Source organism: Brachyhypopomus gauderio, chromosome 16 (assembly GCF_052324685.1).
Source record: "Brachyhypopomus gauderio isolate BG-103 chromosome 16, BGAUD_0.2, whole genome shotgun sequence".
Lineage (NCBI taxonomy): Eukaryota > Metazoa > Chordata > Actinopteri > Gymnotiformes > Hypopomidae > Brachyhypopomus > Brachyhypopomus gauderio.
Window position 1 is genome coordinate 17,771,389 of NC_135226.1, and position 21,226 is coordinate 17,792,614.

The following is a 21,226-nucleotide window of genomic DNA, read 5'->3' on the forward strand; positions in this document are numbered from 1 at the left end:
ATTGTGCTCATGTTCTAATTACAGAGTTCCAAAGTTCTGAAGCATCCTGTTACCACAGCAACAACATGTACCTAGCAAATAAGCCAGTAACCCTTAAAGTGCTCAGAGAGGTATAAAGTGTGCTGTGAGTGGTGGAGGTGGAGTTGCGCTAGAAACAGAGACAGACCAACCATGTTAGATACATTATCGGCTGTTGAGCAGACAGATTTTTTTCCCCCCCTGCATACTTATACCATGCTGTCAGACGTCTCTAAGCAGGAAGTGTGTGTGTTTGTGTCTGTGCGTGTGGGTGTGTGAATGAGAGCGTGTATGTTTGGTCTGTTCTTGTGTTCTTGTCTGTAACTTGTGCTATATTGCAGTGGTTCATGTGGGTGCCCACCTGGTGAATGCTGTCAGGTTTTCTGTCAGATACTCAGATGAGTTCCCCGCCCTCAATATAGCACATTACCGGGGGCAGGTAAGACCTCTCCTCCTTCACCTGCATAGCATTAAAACACGTTTTGATATTTAAGATTAAATGTGTTCATTTTGTTGTTTCAAATTTACTTTTAACTTAACAATTTTTCCTACGTGTTTCACAAGTGACTGCTACTAGGTAGGCCTAGTTTTCTAATTCGTGTCTTCAAATCTATTGTTACTGTACTGAAAAACAAAACAAAAAAACCCCAAAATAATAGAACTTTAGATATTTTTTATTTCAAGTCATTTGTTTTGGTCCACAGATTATGACAAAATGAAGGACAAGAAACATTTTCACATGGTGTAGAAAGAGAATAAAAACAAAAATAATTTATCTATGTGGTTCATATTATATTGATATAGATTTTAAAACATACAGTTAAAATGGCAAATGTTTTATGGACTTTTATTTTTATTCGTTATTGGCAAAATGTGTATGTTTGACATATAAGGACATGAATTATATAAGTTCATTTGTTGTGTATACTGTACCTGTACAAAAATGTAATAATAAGGATTATTACATCTTGGCATCACCTCACAGAGAATTTTGTTAAAAACTATTTCAAAGTTGCATAAAACTATTTATATCAATAAAAGTTATTTAAATAAATAAAAACACAGTTTATTTAAACTGAAAAGATGCATTGCAAATACTTATATTATACTAATACTCAATATTCAACACACTGCCTCACCTTAAATAATAATATGAGTACTATGTATTATGAAAACATAATATCCATTAAGTTTACTTAAAAAACCTACAAAAAGGCATTTAATTAATTGCTATTCCATGCTAATTCCTTGATAAGAAATTATACATTGCATTAGAAGCTGTATCAAGCTCACATATTTGTGTGTTATTGCAGGATCCTCGTCTTCTGGTCCTGACCACAGGTTAGCCCCATTCTGCTCACATGCACGGGTGTCTCACTCCGGTCCAGTAGGAGGCACTGTGCTCCACAGGGCCAGTCTTACCCACTCCAACACACCTGACACTGGGCATGGTGGACACCATCGTTAACTGTTCAGATCAGTCAGCTGTGCTGCAGGGGAACACTTAACTCTGCAGTCAGATAGTCATGTATCACTGAACTGCAAAGCTCTTTGCAGTAATTAATATTTCCTTGTGATTAAATATTCAAATGTTCTTTCTCCCCTCCCCCGACCCCCATATTGAATAATTGATTCAGTTCCTGGGATAACAGGTGTGGTGTTGGTTCTGGTTTTATTCCTGATGTTTACAGCCTCATCTCATAGTATAAGGTACGTTTGACCTCTCCTCTCGTCTTCCTACCTTTCTCTTCCTGTATTCTTCTCCTCTCTTGTCCTGTTCACTTCTCGCGTTCCCCCCTAGAGCAACCCCAGGCCCAACACACCCACTCCGCCCCACTATAATTACAGCGTGATGTGTTAGGAGGTCTTGTTGTGTTTGTGCTTTGACTGAGCTGGGCTCTGATTGAAGTGTCGTTTATATTGAGGCTGGAGGCCTGAGGCGTTTCACAGGAGGACGTGTTCAAAGACGGCACAAACGGGTTCTGAAAGGACTCAGTGTCCAGCTCTGGTGAACTGTAATAGCTGTTCCTCTCAAACACCTACCCTGTCAAGAGGGGCTTTTCCAAACCTTACCCACTTATATTCCATCTCCTTGAAGCAGAGAGGTGGACCCTTGCGTTTCAGACCCTGCCTGCTCTGAGCACGGAGACTCCAGCATGCAGGGTTTTTTTCCAGCCTCTGTTCAGAGTGCAAATTAGTTGCCAAATGTTACACTTTCTTAGGTCAGATATTCTTTACTGCAGGTTTTGTTACCAAAAAAAAAACGTTATTCACTTTAGGGCTAAACAGGGATGTATAATGATCCTGTAGGATTTGCCTTGTCTCATTTAAAGCACCACAAATCATTGAAATGGAATTTTAATTTGTATTTGTATTTAAAACCTGAACTAATATACCATCTCAATGATTGTAACCTGTCAATATTTTATTGTGAAATGTATGTATTAATATTTAATATGATACAAGCATTTCACTCAAAACTAATGAATGTAAATAGCTGTGAATCCACCAGCTAGCTTTGCTCGTTGCCCTAAATGTTAAATTTTTGCAAATAATTGACATAATATTGGTTACATATGAACATTTATTTTGTTGAAATATCTGTTTACATTGAAAGTACTTTTACTTTGAAAAAATAAAATGTTTGTCCAGAAACCCCCTCGGGCCTTCTGGGGGAGCCGCGGCCCCCAGGTTGAAGAGCAGTGGCATTCAATATAAATGTATTGCTTAAAAATGCAAGATATTGATACTGTAGATGTGCATGTGTGACAATAGATAGAATATTGACTCTCTTCAAATGAAGTAGAAATGATAGCTATGGGTCTGTGTAATTATACAGTAGGCACTTGCACTTGCTGAGTGTATTTTTATGTGTAGAAGTTTTCACTTCACAATGCAAGTAATCACCTTGAATTAAATACACCGTGAGACTATGCTCAAACGTATTTGTTTTCTTTGTGTACTCTGCCATTTTCTTCCTTTCTTCCCTGTTTTCTTCTGGCCCATGTGTTCAGCTGTACTTCTGATCACTTGTCTTCTGTATCTTGTGGCTCTACAGGGTTGGTAGCTATGAGATATTTTGGTACACTCATAATCTTTTCATCCTCTTCTATATTACGCTGATGGTGCATGTGGTCGGGTAAGTTTATCACACATCTGTTCTCACAGTTGTTCAGTTTCTCTCTCTGTCTCTGTCTGTCTTTCTTCCCTTATTCTTTTTCTAGCTCACACAAGCATACACACAAATTAATATAGCTTCACATTACTGTTAACTTTTTTTTTAACCTAAATGCAATTTACAAAATTGTTGAAATGAAACAATGACTTCAAAATCTGCACAAAACGAACAAATATGTAATCACTGCTGACTGCGCACTAGTGCAATCAGTTAAAAGTTCATTTTGAAGGTGCTAAGGAATCATAAGGAATCAGTAGCAGTTGTTCAGGGAAAACAAATGACATCTTTGTATGAGTATGAGAATTGGTGCAGCACGAAAAATATATCTAAGCTGCAAGATTTTGAGGATTGAGAACTTGAAGCATGTTGTTTACATCTGAAACATCGTCATGTTAAGAATGTTCATTAATTTCATTTTGGGTTTTTCCATTTATCTGTCATCCATCCATAAGCCTTTGTTAACAGTGAAGGTTGTTGGTGTCTAAACCATGCTGTTCTAGTGAGATGTTCTCTGTGACATGTTCTCCTGTAGTGGGGCTCTGAAATACCAGTCAAATGTGGAAGCCCATCCACCTGGCTGCATACCGGCCAATCAAACAAGGATACATGCAGATACATCGTCCAATCAGGAAGCAGATGGAGAACTGGAGTCCAGAGAAATGGCACTTGAAGTGTGTAAAGAAGATGCACATTTTCAACCTCATTTCCCCCAGGTTTGTGTTTTTAATAGCCTGTGTGTGTATCTATTTGTTTAATAAATGAACAAACTTAACATATGAAGGGTTTTCTGAGATAACCCAAAGAGCTTGCAGCTTAGGTTTGTTTTAATAGAGTCTATAACGACTACATTGCAATATAATTTAACTTGAGATGCAATATATGTTGCACTATATGTTTCTTTAAATCTCTCTACATTAATGCTGATCTATTCCTTCAACATTAAACAAATTTACAGATTACAGATTTGTACTTATAACACCTATACATTCCTGCCTTCAGCTTTAGAGTCCCCTCCTCATGGTTTAAAATCTCCCTTTTTATACTGAAAGTGTACATGTGTGTTTCTCATGACTTGGATATTATTAACTGGAGATTTGCAGTAACAACTCTAGCAGTTACTGCATCAGAAGCTCCTCCCTCCTAACTAATAAATACCCCTCAGGCCTCTTAGTGATGTGACTTTACAGTGATTTGCTTTTACACCTTTTTTCCTCTCGACTCTACATTCAACTCTTACATCCCCAGTCCAATAAGTCATGTGTGTTCATTTTGTGTGTTTGTTTTGTTTGTATAGACATGGCTGTGGGTCTTGGGCCCTCTGTGTCTCTACTGTGCAGAGAGATTGTACCGCTACATCAGGGGCAGTGCCCCTGTTACCATAGTTTCAGTTGTCAGGCACCCTTGTGATGTCATAGAGGTGCGCATGCTGAAGAGCGGTTTTAAGGCCCGCCCAGGACAGGTAAGCCCCACCCCTTTATCTGCTGTTATGAAAACCTCCAGTGTCATTTGCACAGTCCGAGTTTCATTCTTATCTTGCCTTTATGATTTTTCATAAACCTCAATGTAGTTGCTTCAGTATCACTAATTGTGTGTGTGTGTGTGTATGTGTGTGCATTTATCTCTTAGTATATCTTGCTGAACTGCCCAAGTGTGTCATCATTTGAGAATCATGCTTTCACTCTTACTGCAGTGAGTACATTTTGGATTGAAACTCCTTTTGGTGTGAGGTGTTGTATCTGGGGGTGTTGTATCTTGGGGTAGGTGTATGTGTGTCTTGCATGTGCCTGTAAATGTGTATGATCACTGGATCTAAGCACGAACATGTAAATGTGTGGAAGTGTATACACGTGTGTGTGTGTGTCTGGCTGGATTTCTTGATGTAGGATATATTGCTGCTGTGATTCATTTTGCTGATGATGTAATGGTGCCATAGATAGATTTTGAATTTGGCAGGCAGGGAGTTTTACTGAACACACAAACATGTGCAAGTACACACACACACACACACACACACACACACACACTGCTCTCCTGTTGGCAGACACTACAGTCCCTGGAGGTCTGTCTTTTTTCTCTCAGTTTAAGACTGTAACGTGATTTTGTGTGTTTGTATGTAGGGGTGTGAGTCACTCTGTCTTTTCCCTCTTTAGTGTCCAACAGTGAACAAAGAAACATTTGGCATTCATATTCGAGTACTTGGGGATTGGACTGGTGAGAATATACACACACACACACACACACACACAAATGCACAGATATCTAAACAGATGGAAATAAACACACAAATGTCAATTAAATAGATCATTTCTCAATGTTGCATTCCTGAACACCATTAAAAGTAACAAACACAGAATTTTTCAAAAGTGACTCAATCTTACTGAAATCATATTACAATGTTCAAATTCTATTCCTAATGCTTGTCTCATACACACACACACACACACACACACACACTTGGCATTTGAATAGTGTTGAATGCTTTCCATAATGTCATGCTTTATAGATCAACAGCTATTGTATGAAACAACATCCTACACAATACAGCTTCATTTTCCAACACACACACACACACACACACACGTGCAGCTTTGTGTTTTTTTCCTGTTTTTAATTGAATTTTCAGTTCGTTCTGTTTTGCATCCTGGATGTTTCTTTTTTCCATCAGTTGTGTTGATTTTGCCATTTTCTGTTTTTCTTCCATGTGTCTCTCTCTCCCTCTCCCCCATTCACTCTCTCCCCATCACTGTCTGTCACTTTCGCTCTCTCTTTCTCTCTCTCCCTCTCCTCCTCACTCTTTCTCTCTTTCTTTCTTTCTCCCCCTCATTCTTTCTCTCTCCCCCTCACTTTCTCTCTTTTTTTCTCTCCCTCATTCTTTCTCTCTCTCCCCTTCACTCCCCTCCCCCCCCCCCTCACTCTTTCTCTCTTCCTCTCTCGGATGATGACAGCATGTTTTTCTCAGCTGCTACTACCTGACTTGGAGCATTCTAAGATCCTTCCTATGATACAACAACGGAGATACCCCAAGTATGTCCTGTGTGTGTGTGTGTGTGTGTGTGTGTGTGTGTGTGTGTGTGTGTGTGTGTGTTCATCTGTGTGTGTTGTGGGAAAATGTTCTCCCATTCTGTGGATGACATAGACGCTCTCTGTAGGCAGCCAAAGTACACAGTCAAGGGGAGGTCATGACCTATTGACCTATCTTCCTGACCTCATATACTCTTTGGGATGAGAATGCAGGAGCATGTGTGTGTGTGTGTGTGTGTGTGTGTGTCTGTGTGTTCATTATGCAGCTGCATGTGTTTTTGTCCAGTATGTGTGTTTCTGGTTGTTAGTGTGTATATCATTGTGTAGGAATTTGAGTAAGAGACCATGAAACTGTAGACACACACATGCACACACTGAATCACAATACACTGAGGCAGAAACACTAACCTTTATGATTACATTTATGCTGGGGGGAGGGGGGTAGCATTTTTGGCTTTTATTATTCGTTTTTGACTCTGACCTCTCAACTCTCTGTGGACGTCCTACATTATTACAACATCCTTTGAGAAAAGGACCTCAGAAAGGATTGTCGTATCCTGTGTTGTTAGGTCATCTGTGCATTGCTTGTTATAACATGGTAAAGTGCCTTTTTTCATTATATGTTCTGTATCCTGATTGGACGTTGTGTTGGATTGCCCGGCCCAGGGTCTATGTGGATGGTCCGTTTGGAAGTCCATCAGAGGAAGTGTTTAATTATGAGGTCAGCGTGTGTGTGGCCGGTGGTATTGGAGTTACACCCTTTGCCTGTGTCATGCAAGCTCTGCTGTGAGTATTGCAGCTCGTTTACCTGTGTGTGTGTGTGTGTGTGTGTGTGAGAGAGAGCGAGAGAATTAAAATCGGAGTGAGAGCCCTTCCTATATAAACACAATATATGCACACACATTTGCATATTTGTATACAACACAGTATCTGTCGGGTGTATCTGTTTTAGAGATGAGTGGCGGCAGTGGAAGCTACAGAGGTTGTACTTTGTGTGGGTGTGCAGAGAGCTGAAGGCCTTTTACTGGTTCGCTGAACTGCTGTGTGGCCTGCACCGCAAGGTAAAACACACACACACACACTTTGAATGAAAAACACATACCTACACACTCTTTGAATTAATCTATATGAACTTTAGGTGATAAACGCATACACAGTGGAGAAAAACACATTTTCCAAAGCACTTACAAAAGCTCATGTACCGCTACAACTTGGTTAAAGTAATATTTGTACCCCTATCCATCTCTCTCTCCCTCCCTCCCTCTCCCTCTCCCTCTCTCTCTCCCTCCCTCCCTCTCCCTCTCTCTCCCTCTAGCTTTGGGAGGAGAATCGTCCAGACTACCTGAACATCCGGCTTCACCTCACAACAGCCCAGGAGCTGCAGGTAACTCCAGAGCAGACTTGGGTCCTGTTCAGTCAGCAGAACTGAATGTTTCATTCACAAACACCCTGGCAGACTCTTGGCGTGAGTCATTTAGACGTTCATTCACACCCATGCACTTATTCACGTATACACTCATCACCCTGTGTTCTGCCTCTCTGTCTGTCTCTCTCCATCTCTCTATCTCTCTCTGTATCTCTGTGTGTCTGAAAGGGAGATTTTTCTCTGTTTCCAGAAAAATCCTTTTATCTGTCTAGATGACGAGGTATGGTCTTGTATGTGCCAGACCAAGGCCACGTTAGTCCGTAGGAACAAAAACAATCTCTCTCTCTCTCTCTCTCTCTCTCTCTCTCTCTCTCTCTCTCTCTCTCTCTCTCTCTCTCACACACACACACTGGTTTCAGGTTTGAAAAGAAACCCTCTTGTAGGTACACAGTTTGTAACCAGTTCCTTGTGAACTGGTTGGCCACAACCACTGTGGGTTGGAGCTTTTAGGTGGTGGGCCACTATATCCTGCTCGTGGTTGTAAAGTAGCTACACATAATCAAATGGTGACTGTATGTACAGTAAGCACAAGGTATGTGTTTCTACCAGCTACTGAGTCTGCTAGTACAGCTCTGTTCAATGCCTTATCATCTGTCATCATCACAAAATTTGTACTGTTTCCAGAACCTCACAGAAGAAAAGTACCACCCCCTGCGTTCCAGGCTTGTAATTGGTCGACCCAAATTGAAGCTCCTTTTTGAAGAGATTGGAAGATCCAATCAGCAGTGAGTATAATGCATAAAACTAACCATTTAGGAATCACAGAAAACATTTATATGTAAACATCTTTTTGACAAATCTTTATACACATGAAAGGCCCAATGTGTGTCCCACCATCTCATATATCAAGTCAGATATGTTTTGGCTAGTTTGAAATCACATTCATTTTGTCATTGTGTGAAATGTAAACACATTGTATGTATGGGGCTCTTGTCTGGATCATATCTGGATATGCTTTGGTCAGATTCCATTCACTCTTCTGATTAAAATGTGTCAAATGAGACCCGAGGAGATATTTTACTCTCCTGTTTCTGAAAAAGAACATGCATGTTATTTGCATTTTACAGTGAGGAATAAAATTTCTAATAATTGCTCCAACATCTTTTTTCACCAAGCAGCTTGGCAATTGCCCCGTAGACCTTTCCAGCCTTGTGAAGGTCTACAATTTTGTCTCTTTGGTCTTAGCCATGTTGGGTGTTGAAGTCTTACTGATTGTGTGGGGTGGACAGGTGTCTTTATGCAGCTAACGACCTCAAACAGGTGCTTCTAATTTAGAATAATAAGTGGAGTGGAGGTGGACTTTTTAGAGGGGGACTAACAGGTCTTTGAGGGCCAGAACTTCTGCTGATTGGCAGGTGTTCAAATACTTATTTGCAGCAGTAACACAAAAATAAATTATTAAAAAATCATAGTGTGATTTCCAGATTTGTTTTTAGATTATGTCTCTCACAGTGGACGTGCACATAACACGAAAATTTCAGACCCCTCCATGATTTCTAAGTGGGTGAACTTGCAAAGTCGCTGGGTGTTCAAATACTTATTTTCCTCACTGTACTTCCTAAACACAGTTTCTCACCGGCTTTTATCAATGTGTTATACGCTGTCAAATGTTGGACAAACCTTTCAAAGCAGGAACCCGATCACGTGCAGCGGTGGAGGAGAAGGTTTTGTTTTCCAGCTGTTTTCACTCCAGCAGGGGTCTTTTGTACCGCTGCTATCCATGGGGGGCGTTCTGAGCGTGAGGGAGAATCACACACTCTGCGGATGTATTTCTGTTTACCTTTACATATGCGGATAACAAACACATTTCGTTTACATTTGCTGTGTGTGGTCGATATCCGTCTTGGGCGGTTTGAGTGTCCTGGGGGTATCTTGATCCGATCACCAAACATATTAACACAAGGTGCAAACGGACCCATAGGTGTGGTGTGTGAGACGTACATGTGACGCAGGCAGTAAAGGTTTGAAGGTAAAACTTCTTCATAGGAGATATTACACAGTATTATCAGGTCCTGGGCTGTTTTGTTTTGTTCTTGTATATTGTGGTGAACTGCATTAAGGAGCTCCATTATTCTGAACCATGTGCTCGGAGCAGCTGGTCCGCTCTGTGATGAATGTGTTAGGGGGACATGGCACTGTGTTTTCATTTTCCTCCTGTCTGATTCTGTAATGGACAGAATGTGTCAGGCATTGTGCAGTTGGTTAAGTGTAAATGTGGTGAGGCTGTTGACAGATGAAAGTTTTCATATCTGTGTGTGTGTGTGTGTGTGTGTGTGTGTGTGTGTGTGTGTGTGTGTGTCCACAGAAAAAAAGTGGGTGTGTTCTGCTGTGGGCCTAAAGCCGTTTCCAGAGAGCTACACAAACTCTGCAACACGTTCTCTGCTTCAGGAACTGTCTTCGAGTACAACAAGGAATCATTCAGTTGAGACGCATCGGTGAAGAACGAACATTTAAAACTAAATAAAGTAAGGAAGAAGGAAGAAAGGAGGGAATGAGTTTCATTCGGGCATCTGACTGAAGGGACGGATGAAAAGAGAAAAGACAGGGGAAGACACAGGAAGTGACATCATGTTCTGAGTCAGACTTCAGTTTTGTTCTAATCTGATGGCTGAGCCCTTTGGAATGTCTCCCTACAATCATTTATTTAAAACGCCTAACTTGTTTTCTCTTTGTGTTATCTCATTCTATCACAATCTAAGCCTGTGGAATGAGTCTTCATATCTTCTTAGTGTTTTACAGTTTTTAAAATACCAAACGTCCTAAGAGTGTGTTCTGTGGCAACCGGTGGACAGTAGATTTCGGGTTGTTGATGTAAATGCAGCTCTGTTAGGGTCATGTGCTTACAAGGCATTCTGGAATCAGTTTATTTCCTTTGTATCGTAATGAATACAGTATTACTTCACTTTTAAAAGTCAGTCCAGATCGAAAAAGTCAGAGACAATGGGCATTATATGGAATTGTCCAATTAGGAGAAGTTAAGTTTCTAGTGAACAACTTGTAATTGAAAGAACCTGAATGGTCTACCAAAGACGACCTGTTTGCAGTAGCTGTTTCCATGAACAATGGGAGCCCAGGTAAAGACAGAGTGTGGCATGTAAGGTGTAGGTATATTACCTCATTACAAACACTGCCATAGTGTTAGTGTGCTGTGCACAAGCACAATTACAGTCCTGTTTACAATGGTCATATCATCTCAGTGTCTTCTAACATTTTAATTTTATTGTTTTTTTTTTTTGTACTTTAATTTTTAATGCTAAAATTGTTTTACAGTGGACATTTTCCACATCCAATGTTATTCACTTTTTTTTTTTGCTTGTTTTTCTGTTATTTTAAAGAATTGCACTGCAAATGGCAACTGCCAAAGTCTTGTATATAATCAAGGTATATTTAATCAAGATATATTTAATTAATCATATAAACACTCATTTAATACCAGAGCCAAACTCCTGTTTTTATTAACACAATACATTTTAGATCGATGTACAGTACCATGATCATCAATGAAACAATGGAATACAGACCAGTCTTGGCTCTCATTGGCTGAGAGGTTTGAGATGAGGTGCAGAGACTGTGGCTGTGTTCGAAATAGTCTACTACATACTACTGGCATACTGATCGAGCCCCAAATCAGTATGCTGTATGCAGTATGTGACCAAAATGAAAATTTCCAGTACGCGAAACATACCCGGATGACCTACTACTTCCGCAAAATATTCCAGTACACGACCAGAGCTATCTTCGTGGTGTACTGCATCCCATCATGCAACGCTACGATCACGTGACCCCGTAGTGTGCTTTGCTTTTGTCGCATACTGGAAACTGTACTGCATACTACTACGAGGACCAGTATGCAGTATCCAGTATATACTGAGTGCAGTATGCAGTATCCAGTATGTAGTAGTCTATTTCGAACACAGCCTGTGTTCTAGGTGGGCGGGCTCTGCTGCTATTGGTCAAACAGGCTGGGGTAGTTCAGTGGACATCCATAGTAAAGTCTCAAACAGATATCACTGCTGCCCTCTGCTGATGAGTTTATGAACAGCAGTGAAGGAGTGGTGTCCTAAGGTTTTGCCTAACCTTGATGCACACGTGTGTGTGTGTGTATTTTTGTGTAGTTATGTAGTTTGTGTGAGTGTGATTATGATCAGTGTGCTACTTCTGCACAGTGATTGTGTGTGTGAGAATGTATATTATTGTGTGTTTTATAGTTGTCAATTATTATCTGTAAGCCTTTGTGTCTAATGTTTGTGTGTAAGGATGTGGCATTGTGTGTAAGTGTATTTGAGTGTTTTGGTGAAATGGTATGTGTGTGGACACACACAAGCTCAAACAAACGTTCAGGTGTGTTTGTTTATGGGTGTGTGTGTGTGTGTGGAAAATGTGTGCATGCATGTGTGTGTGAGTACAGGGGTGTGTGTGTGTGTGAGTGAGTACAGGGGTGTGTGTGTGTGAGTGAGTACAGGGGGGTGTGTGTGTGTGTGTGTGTGTGTGTGAGTGAGTACAGGTGTGTGTGTGTGTGTGAGTACAGGTGTGTGTGAGTGAATACAGGTGTGTGTGTGTGCGCGTGTGTGAGTACAGGTGCGCGTGTGTGAGTACAGGTGTGTGTGTGTGTGTGTGTGTGTGTGTGTGAGTGAGTACAGGTGTGAGTGAGTAAAGGTGTGTGTGTGTGTGTGTGTGAGTACAGGTGTGTGTGTGAGTACAGGTGTGTGTGAGTGAATACAGGTGTGTGTGTGTGCGCGTGTGTGAGTACAGGTGTGTGTGTGTGTGTGTGTGTGTGTGTGTGTGTGTGTGTGTGTGTGTGTGTGTGTGTGTGTGTGAGTACAGGTGTGTGTTCACAGCGTAGTCTGGTACGAGCCGCTGGCCTCCTCACTGCTGCTCAGCAGGGGCTGCCTCTCCCCGCAGGCCGAGTGTTTGTCCCTCCTGAGCTTGCGCCCACACGTCTTGGCCAGGGTCACGCCGAGGACGGCGGCCACCAGGGCTCCCAGAACTCCGGCCCCCAGCAGCCAGGGCCAGATCTGCTGGGCCTGATCCAGATATGGAACCAGGAACTCCTGCAGGATCCGCTGGCCTGTGGGTCAGACACAGAGGGCGTGAGGGCGTGGCCACATCGTCTGTTCATGGGGATCTATGCTGTGTGTGTGTGTGTGTGTTTAAGGCTCACTTGGGTTGAGGAGGTAGGAGTACTCGTATCCCAGTGCTTTAGTGGTGAGGAAGTAGTCTCCATTACGGTACAGTGGGATGAAGGGCACCATGTAGTAACCGTCGTTGTGTCCGATGGGGGCGTTGCTCTCTGGGTAGTGTGTCCGGGGCGGCTGGTGCCTCCGCAGCCACTGTTCGAATATGCTGTTCAAGACAGACCGTTACACTGTCTAGTGCTATAATACACGATGGACCGTTACACTATCTAGTGCTATAATACACGATGGACCATAATACACGATGGACCGTTACACTATCTAGTGCTATAATACACGATGGACCGTTACACTGTCTAGTGCTATAATACACGATGGACCGTTACACTGTCTAGTGCTATAATACACGATGGACCGTTACACTATCTAGTGCTATAATACACGATGGACCATAATACACGATGGACCGTTACACTATCTAGTGCTATAATACACGATGGACCGTTACACTGTCTAGTGCTATAATACACGATGGACCGTTACACTGTCTAGTGCTATAATACACGATGGACCGTTACACTGTCTAGTGATATAATACACGATGGACCGTTACACTATCTTGTGCTATAATACAAGATTCTGTAGCTTGTGCATTATTTATCTATAGGGCTCTGAATGCTTTTTGCATTACGTACGTGTGTGTGTGTATGTGTGTATGTTTTACCTGTCAATAAATGCGTGGTGAAGCAGAAAGATGGGGTCGTTGGCGGAGCCCTGCACTGAGGACATGGTGCCGTTCATATAGATGTGCAATGCGTTGTGCATCGTACTCTGACCCGTTACTGCTATACCTGTCTGTGGGCTAGCAAAACCTACACACACACACACACACACACACACACACACACACACATTTATCTGTAACTATAACTAAAATAATTTCTTTCCACAGTTTCTCGGTGTAGCCTAACCATGTATTTCCATGTCTTTCATTATTTATCATTTATCATTATGTCTCAAAATGGTGTAAATTTTTTCTCATTTGTTTACAATGTTGCCGAAGGCTGGTTGAACACACCAAAACTGTGGTGTCTGAGTGTTACTGTAAACTCTAAACTCACAACCTCCAACCACTTTTTACAAATCACACAGACAATGTGCAAACACTAACAGTCTCCATTACAAACCATCAGCCCACATGTCAGTAAGCTGAAGACGCACCCATGCCTGTATCAGCTCTCACTACTGGGGGGGGTAACAACTGTGGATAGAGGTGGAGTAAATACCAGGGAAGGGAGGAGCAAGAGGAGTAGGAGAATGGCCTCTGGATGAACACTGGGGCTGTACTAGTTGAAGATGCCCTCCACCACTATTCGTCATTGTGTGTAGTCCATTTTGTGTAATTCCTGTAATGGCTCTGCGACCCAAATCCTTCAGACATGAAGATCGGTGCCTCTGACCCACCATCCAGCACTTTACACCTTCCACGCCACGTTCTCCACTCTATACACAGCCCATCTGAGTATCTCCTCCTGCTATTTGAAGGTGTATGGTAGCAATCCTCTAATGGAGGTTAACTGAGCTGGTCTCAGCGTCCGCCCCTGCAGGACGCAGCCAGGGAGCGAAACCCCCCCTGATGGATGTCCAAGCATTCGAAGCGGCTGCGGCTGTATGTTGACTTGCGTGTTCATGTACACGTGTACACAATTTATCGCCTGTGACCTCCTTGTATTCTGGCACTAAGGTCCTGGGTTCAGCTCTGGATAAGGGCGTCTACACTGACGGTTTGAGGTTTCATAATGAATTCAGTGTCTAGAATTTGAGGAAATCATCCAGAAACAATGACATGATTTTGATGGTCTGTTCTCTGCTGCCCTGAATTGTCTGATGGTCTCTGTTTTGCGAGTCTCTATTCTGCGGGTCTCTATTATGTTCCATGTATAAAGCACTGACAGTAATACCGTCACACCTTCATTTTCAATTTACTGGTGCAGTGTCATAAACAATAGCTCTTTATAACTGAACATTTATTAATTGAGGAAAATGTTTGTGTCTGTTTTCCATTTTGCTCACAAAGGATTTCAGAATGTGTGTAAGGTTCTGAGGAATGTGTGCAGATATTTTTAAAGGAAAGGTAGTTTTTTTAAATGTACACAATTGGGAGAAACTGTAAAACAGATATTCAGGGTTAGACATTTGACGTTTGAGTACATGTGTATTTGTTATACAGAGCTTCCAACTTCCAAGGCAGAATTCATCTAATGAGGCTACGCCTATTACAAAAGCAGTCCACCTTTTATGAAGCCTCTATTCTATATTCTATATTCTCGTGTTAATTCCCTTAAACACCAAACAAGATCTACTGTGAGTTTACTAACACAGACTTTGCCAAGTGCAAACTCAGTGGGTTTGATGTTATTGCAGGGATATTCATTTAAGAAGTGTCGCAGTAACACACACAGGCCTGCTGGTGGCAGCACCTCCGAAGCCCAGTCGGATCCCTAGAAGACTCTCTGCGTGTTGTAGCCTAATTACAGGCAGGTATGTTGCTGCGTGGCACAAATGTCCCGGTGAAGAGACGAGGAGGAGAGACGTTTTGCTCTGTTTGCTCTGTTGTTATTTACCCTCCAGAGTGTTCCGGAAGCTCATGTTTGAGTGGCGGTCCAGGGAGCCCGTCTCGTAGTCCCTCAGGCCCACCACGAACTCCACCTCCGCTGCGGTGGGCAGCTGGCGCATACGACCTCGGTCTTGGTTGCCAGGGTTACGAAGCAGTGGGCCCTCTGGCTTGCCGTCGCACAGCACTTCTTGTGTGTTGTAGTCCTGCGGCCTTGTGCAGATCACCTGCACAGGTGGGGGCACGTCAACACACACACACACACACACACACACACACACACACACACACACACACACACACACACACACACACACACCCCTAAGAACACTAGTGGTTATGGTTGGATACACACACACACACACACACACACACACACACACACACACACACACACACACACATCTAACCACAAAAGTAGTCATGGTTTGACACACAATCACAATCAAACTACTGTTCATCTGTGGTCACATACAGCAAGATGTGGGAACAGCTGATCTCTTTAAGTGCTCAGTCAAAATGTACATTTCCCCCTTTAACTGCAGCCATTGGCAGGGAGAGACAAAGACAGAGAAAGAGAGAGAGAGGGAAAGAGAGAGAGAGAGAAAGAGAGAGAGAGGGAAAGAGAGAATGAGTTTCTGCTTGATAATTGGCTGCTGCTTCGCCCCCTCATTTATTCGCACAGACATGCACACGCCCACACAGTAACGGCTATTCTGTCCGGAGACACACACACACACACACACACACACCACACACACACACACACACACCGGAGCCTCCCCAGCAACAGCGGAGAAGAGCAGTGCGGGGGAGAGTGAGAGAGATGGAGAAAAGGAATGAGAAGGAGTGGAACTGAGAGAGAACCCCAGGGAAAGACGAGAACATGGACAGAGATTGAGAGTAGATCGAGTGAACAGATAAGAACAGGCTTGTGAGTGTGTGTGTGTGTGTGTGTGTGTGTGTGTGTGTGTGTGTGTGTGTGTGCGTATCAGTCATGTGTTTCTCAGGGTATTAAAAGCTTCCATTCTGAAGGAAAATAAAATCCAAGATTATTGTGGCCAAGCAACTGTGGTCTCACTAGTGTGACAGAGACTTTGATCTTGTTTTATATAAATAAACAAGCCATAGTGTGTCTCCGCAGGGCAGGGAAGCAGAACTGAATGACAGACTGTCCGGCCCCCCGAGAGCATCACAGCTGTCTGAGCTAGAGAGACCGGCTCCTAGTTGTGCAGTGTGAGCACTCTAATCCAAACCACACAACCAGGAGCTGGTAAGGACCCCAAAGGATCCTACAAATGTACTCCAGTTCAGTGTCTGTGTAACCACAGTCAGAGTAGTCTAGATTTGACAGTGTGTGTTCTGTGAGTCACTGGTCTGAGATCAGAGGTTAGAGGAAGTGGCTTTTGCTTAGTTCTCTGAGGGGTCTTGTCCGTGTTTGTGTGCGTGTGTGAACGACACACGCCTGCACTCGCACGTACGTGTCTGTAGGCCTATAAGACTCTGCGCATCATGTGATACTCTTGCACGGTGACCCCAGTCACACGCGAGTGTGCGAGAACAGTCCGCTTGAGGGAAACTTTCATGGCCTATGCGCTGTAATCTCTCAGATCTGGCAATCCAAGTACTTGCGTCACAAGGCAGACACCCAGCTCAAAAACTCTCACTTGGTGATCTCAATGGAGTGTACGTCAGAGCTGCTGAGGAGAATGGGGGGGGGGGGGGGCAGGGTGTGGTTTCTACCTGCCAACTATATGGGTGCTCTTGAGTTAGCTGGGTTACCAGTCAGTCCCACTCCAACACGCTCCCAATTCAATGGTGTTAAGTAACACCTGGTTCTAGCCTAGAAGCAGTATGTTCGGGAGTGATTAGCACCTATAAGGCAGGGAAGTGTGCTTTATAAGTGTGCTTTATCTGCCCTAAAAAGCATGTTGCAGTTTAAAGCGTTTGATCAACAAGTCAAACAAAGTGTGTCTAAAATTAAGAGGCTAATTTGCTCAACATTCTCACTTCTTAGTTGTGGTCTTCACAGGCATCTCATGTGTGTGTGTGTGTGTGTGTGTGTGTGGGGAGGGTCTCTAAACCATCATGATTGCAGTTTTACAGTAATTTATGTAATTGATCTAATACTCACAAAGTGGGTATTAGACATAGAACATCCAGGGATTAAACATATCTATATCTTTGGTAGCAAACCAGATGCTATCGTTGAACTACAGAAATCACTTTGGCCCGTTTGCTCCTGTAAAGGCAGAAAGCTTTAAGAGATGTAATGTTGATAGGAGCTGCTCTACTGTACACTGCTGTTAACTTCCCTGTGGCATATTCCCGAGGTTAAACTCACATACTGAACTGATTTAGATCTTAAGCTACTAGAACATTTCGATCAAGCGAATGAAAAACTTCTCAAGCAAGTTACTACACTTGCAGTTACTCAGTTTTTGACGTTACCAAGCTTGAATCTTTCCGATTATTTTTTTCTGTTCACTGAATAGTGTGCCAATCAAAAAAAATTGACAAACGTGTCGTGAAGACCAGAGGAAAACAGAGTAGCTCGGTTCTGTGACAAACCTTCCAGGAGGAGAAGACCGACCCCGGGCTGATGAGACTGGGCTCGAGGGGGTGGCGCGCGCCCATCAGCTCGTCGGTGCACACCTGGCACCCCTGCGCGTCCCGCCAGTCCCAGTACGGGATGGTGAAGTTGAAGTCCCCGGTCAGTTTTCGGATCTCGTGCTCCCATAATAGCAGGAACACCCGGTGCCACGGCAGGAAGGCCGCCGCCTCGTGCGCGAAGTCCACGTCTTCCCACACGTTGTTGGGCCCGCCGAGCAGTGCGTCGCGAGACACGTAGTAGTGCATCCACACGAACAGGTCGTACACGGTGACGTCCGCGAACATGGGGTTCGTCCCGTTATTCATCTGGGCATACGTACCTGTTGCTATCACAAAATCGGAGCTGATTGTGTTTTTTGGCCAGGTTTATATATGAGATAAACCGCCGCCTGTCCGCTACAGACACCTGCAGTATGTTTTTACGCACCGATTCGCGACGCTCCGCCACAGTTGAACCCAAAGTAACCGAATTTGCACTCGGCACAATTATAACCCATGAAGTTGCCCGCGCACCGGCACGTGCGGTTGTAGAACACCAGCGGCCACCGTTCTCTGTCGTCCACGTCGCTGTGTGGATACTGCGGGCCGTTGGGAAGGTCGGACACTGTGACATCTTGGCAGAAGCCCCGACCGGACCGCGCACCGCACACCGAACCGTCTCCTGGCCAAACCGGGCAGCACTGCTTGTTCTGAAGTGCCTCGGGAGTCGCGCAGGCCCGTGGGAACTGCTGGCGCGAGAGGCGCGCTAACTGGATGATGAAGAGGGTAAGACACAGAGACCTCATCACTACATACAGGCCGCGAGAGCAGCTCGAGACTGGACGGTTATAGACGCATCAGACGCACGGTGCAAGGAAAAAACACAGTCAAAAAGTAGAGGCAGTTTGTGCTTTCCACCTCTTCCTTAACACACATCCCTTATGCATGCGCGCGCGCACGCACACACACACACACACGCACACACACACACACACACACACACACACACACACACACACACACACACACACACACACACACACACACACACTCTCTCTCTCTCTCTCTCTCTCTCTCTCTCTCTCTCTCTCTCTCTGTATCACATGTTGGGGATAAACCCACATGGTCCAATCCTAGTTCAGTCTCAGTATGTCTCGGGACCCGTTTGCCCCCCCAGGCTCAAGCTTGTTGAATGCTCGAGTGAAATATCGGATACCACGCGGCCGTCTGTCGTTAAACTGTTTTAACAGTTATTTAGCAGCAATTCCCATGCACACAGGCAAACGGCCAAATCACTACCATCACTTATACTTGGCAATTAGGATGAAGCGATTGTACAAAGTCAAGTAATTAGACTGGCCAGCCAGCAAACGCGTTCTTGTTAACACGTTTAATCAATTACATTATATTAGTCATTTAAACGTTGGATGGATCATTTTAGCGTATGGTGTATTTAGGGTTTCTGTTTTATGAAGGCGCAATCTTTGCACAATTTATAGAACCATCAATTTAGTTCCACCGCTGATTGTAGAGGATCCCGTTATCACGGCAAAGCCGACAATAATAAAAGGCGGCTAATGCACCATGGCTTTGGTGAGTTTTAGGGACTTTATTCCACTAAAAGCCCGACTAATCCCTACATCTCAGTGGAAACCCAAATGTTGAATAGGAAAAAATCAGTAACACCATTCTGTCAATTTCTCTTTCTCTTTCTGACACATACAGAGAGAGAGAGAGAGAGAGAGAGAGAGAGAGAGAGAGAGAGAGAGAGAGAGAGAGAGAGAGAGAGAAATAGCACGTGTAGAGTTTGGGTTGATCATAAGCGCGTCACATGTTACCGGAGTGGTGCACGAGGTCCGGCTTATCCTGCTGGAAATACGGGAGCGCGCAGCCCTGGAATGAACATCACAGGATTATTTTTGACCGCGGGTCAATTTCTCTCTTTTTCACTCAGACACATAGGCCAGTCATTGGCTAAACATGCCCACTAAAACGAAGCATTTACAGTATTAGACGACAAGCAGATCCGGTATCATTCTAACGCATAAATCCGTGATTCTAACAACTGTTGCGTTTGTTTGGTCTATCAGCAAGTTTGACCCTTTCATAATGCTGCGGACGAGGCGTCGCACTGACAGCATACATGTATATGTTGCCTATTCGCTGTTGAGTGGCTCATTCAAACCGAGCAGGTGAAATGTGTCTGTGAACCTCCAAACGCAACACACCGTGTTTATTACAACCAATATTGACGTCGGTGAGCAGGTTTGGCTCGCTGCCCAACCGCGAGAACACACACACACACACACACACACACACACACCACACACACACACACACACACGCACGCACGCACGCACGCACGCACACACGCGCGCGCACACACACACACACACAGCGTGCGTGGAAGTTGGAATCATTATCCTCTTCGCCGCCACAAGAGGGCACTGTGTGGTCTGCAACAATGTTTAGGTAAGCGTTACGTGTCAAACTAGCATACGCATGAATTGCCAGAATCGAAGGTTTCCTATCAGAACATTGTCCAGAGGATCCTATTGCCTCCGTCTTCTTCTTCTTAAAGTGCTGGGTGCCTTCTGCAGTAAAACTACAACAAGGCTACATTAAGACTACACATTTGACTACAGTAAGACTACTGTAAGTCACACCACATGTTCATCGCTGAGCTGTGGGTGTCCAACACCCTGTTGCCAGTTGTCCTTCTTTGGACTGCTTTATATTTAGGATACCAGGAACACCCCTCAAGATCTGCCATTGTGAAGCTCTGATACAGTCTTCAAGCCATCACAGTTTGGCCCTTGTTGACATCACTTAGATCCTTAACACTCGGCCATTTGTCCTGTATCCATCACGTCACCTTCTGGATCTGACTGTTCACTTGCTGCTTAATATATCCCAGTCCTTGACAGTGATGATAAACATTACTCACTTCACCTGTCACTGGTTTTAATGTTGTGATTTGACTGGTGTAAATACATATACATACATATACCGAGATCCTGTAGCACCTCCATGTCTACATAGACAGAGAAGTAATGATGAACTAACAGTAGATTAGCAGGTGGTAGAAATGACAAAGAATGCAAGCCCTGGAAATACAGTCCTAAGAGATGGAAACATGAAGAAGGTAAGATGGCCGAGGAACACCAGGAACTGCCAAAGGCATCAGAGGCAACATGGAAGGTTAACATCAAGGTCATCTCCGTGGTGAACGAGACGAATGA

General features: G+C 43.7%; 2 protein-coding genes across 2 annotated transcripts in view; one reads left to right on the forward strand and one right to left on the reverse strand.

The window, feature by feature from the left end:
* Positions 1-11,080, forward strand: part of nox4 (NADPH oxidase 4) — a 13,580-nt gene extending 2,500 nt beyond the window's left edge. Inside the window, exons 5-18 of the mRNA XM_076976188.1 lie at positions 360-457; positions 1,332-1,359; positions 1,656-1,728; positions 3,077-3,157; positions 3,729-3,909; positions 4,491-4,655; positions 4,823-4,885; positions 5,347-5,407; positions 6,142-6,220; positions 6,884-7,003; positions 7,170-7,278; positions 7,533-7,601; positions 8,268-8,368; positions 9,949-11,080. Coding sequence (XP_076832303.1) covers positions 360-457; positions 1,332-1,359; positions 1,656-1,728; positions 3,077-3,157; positions 3,729-3,909; positions 4,491-4,655; positions 4,823-4,885; positions 5,347-5,407; positions 6,142-6,220; positions 6,884-7,003; positions 7,170-7,278; positions 7,533-7,601; positions 8,268-8,368; positions 9,949-10,069 — 1,349 coding nt within the window. The 3' untranslated portion in view covers positions 10,070-11,080. The remainder of the gene's footprint in view (positions 1-359; positions 458-1,331; positions 1,360-1,655; positions 1,729-3,076; positions 3,158-3,728; positions 3,910-4,490; positions 4,656-4,822; positions 4,886-5,346; positions 5,408-6,141; positions 6,221-6,883; positions 7,004-7,169; positions 7,279-7,532; positions 7,602-8,267; positions 8,369-9,948) is intronic.
* A 9-nt stretch (positions 11,081-11,089) lies between these two features.
* tyr (tyrosinase) lies at positions 11,090-18,953 on the reverse strand. The gene is given in 7 exon segments (XM_076976189.1): positions 11,090-12,711; positions 12,805-12,986; positions 13,503-13,650; positions 15,403-15,619; positions 17,964-18,362; positions 18,364-18,450; positions 18,452-18,953. Coding segments are annotated over 7 exon segments (1,608 nt in total). The 5' UTR covers positions 18,791-18,953; the 3' UTR covers positions 11,090-12,475.
* Between the last annotated feature and the right edge of the window lie 2,273 nt (positions 18,954-21,226).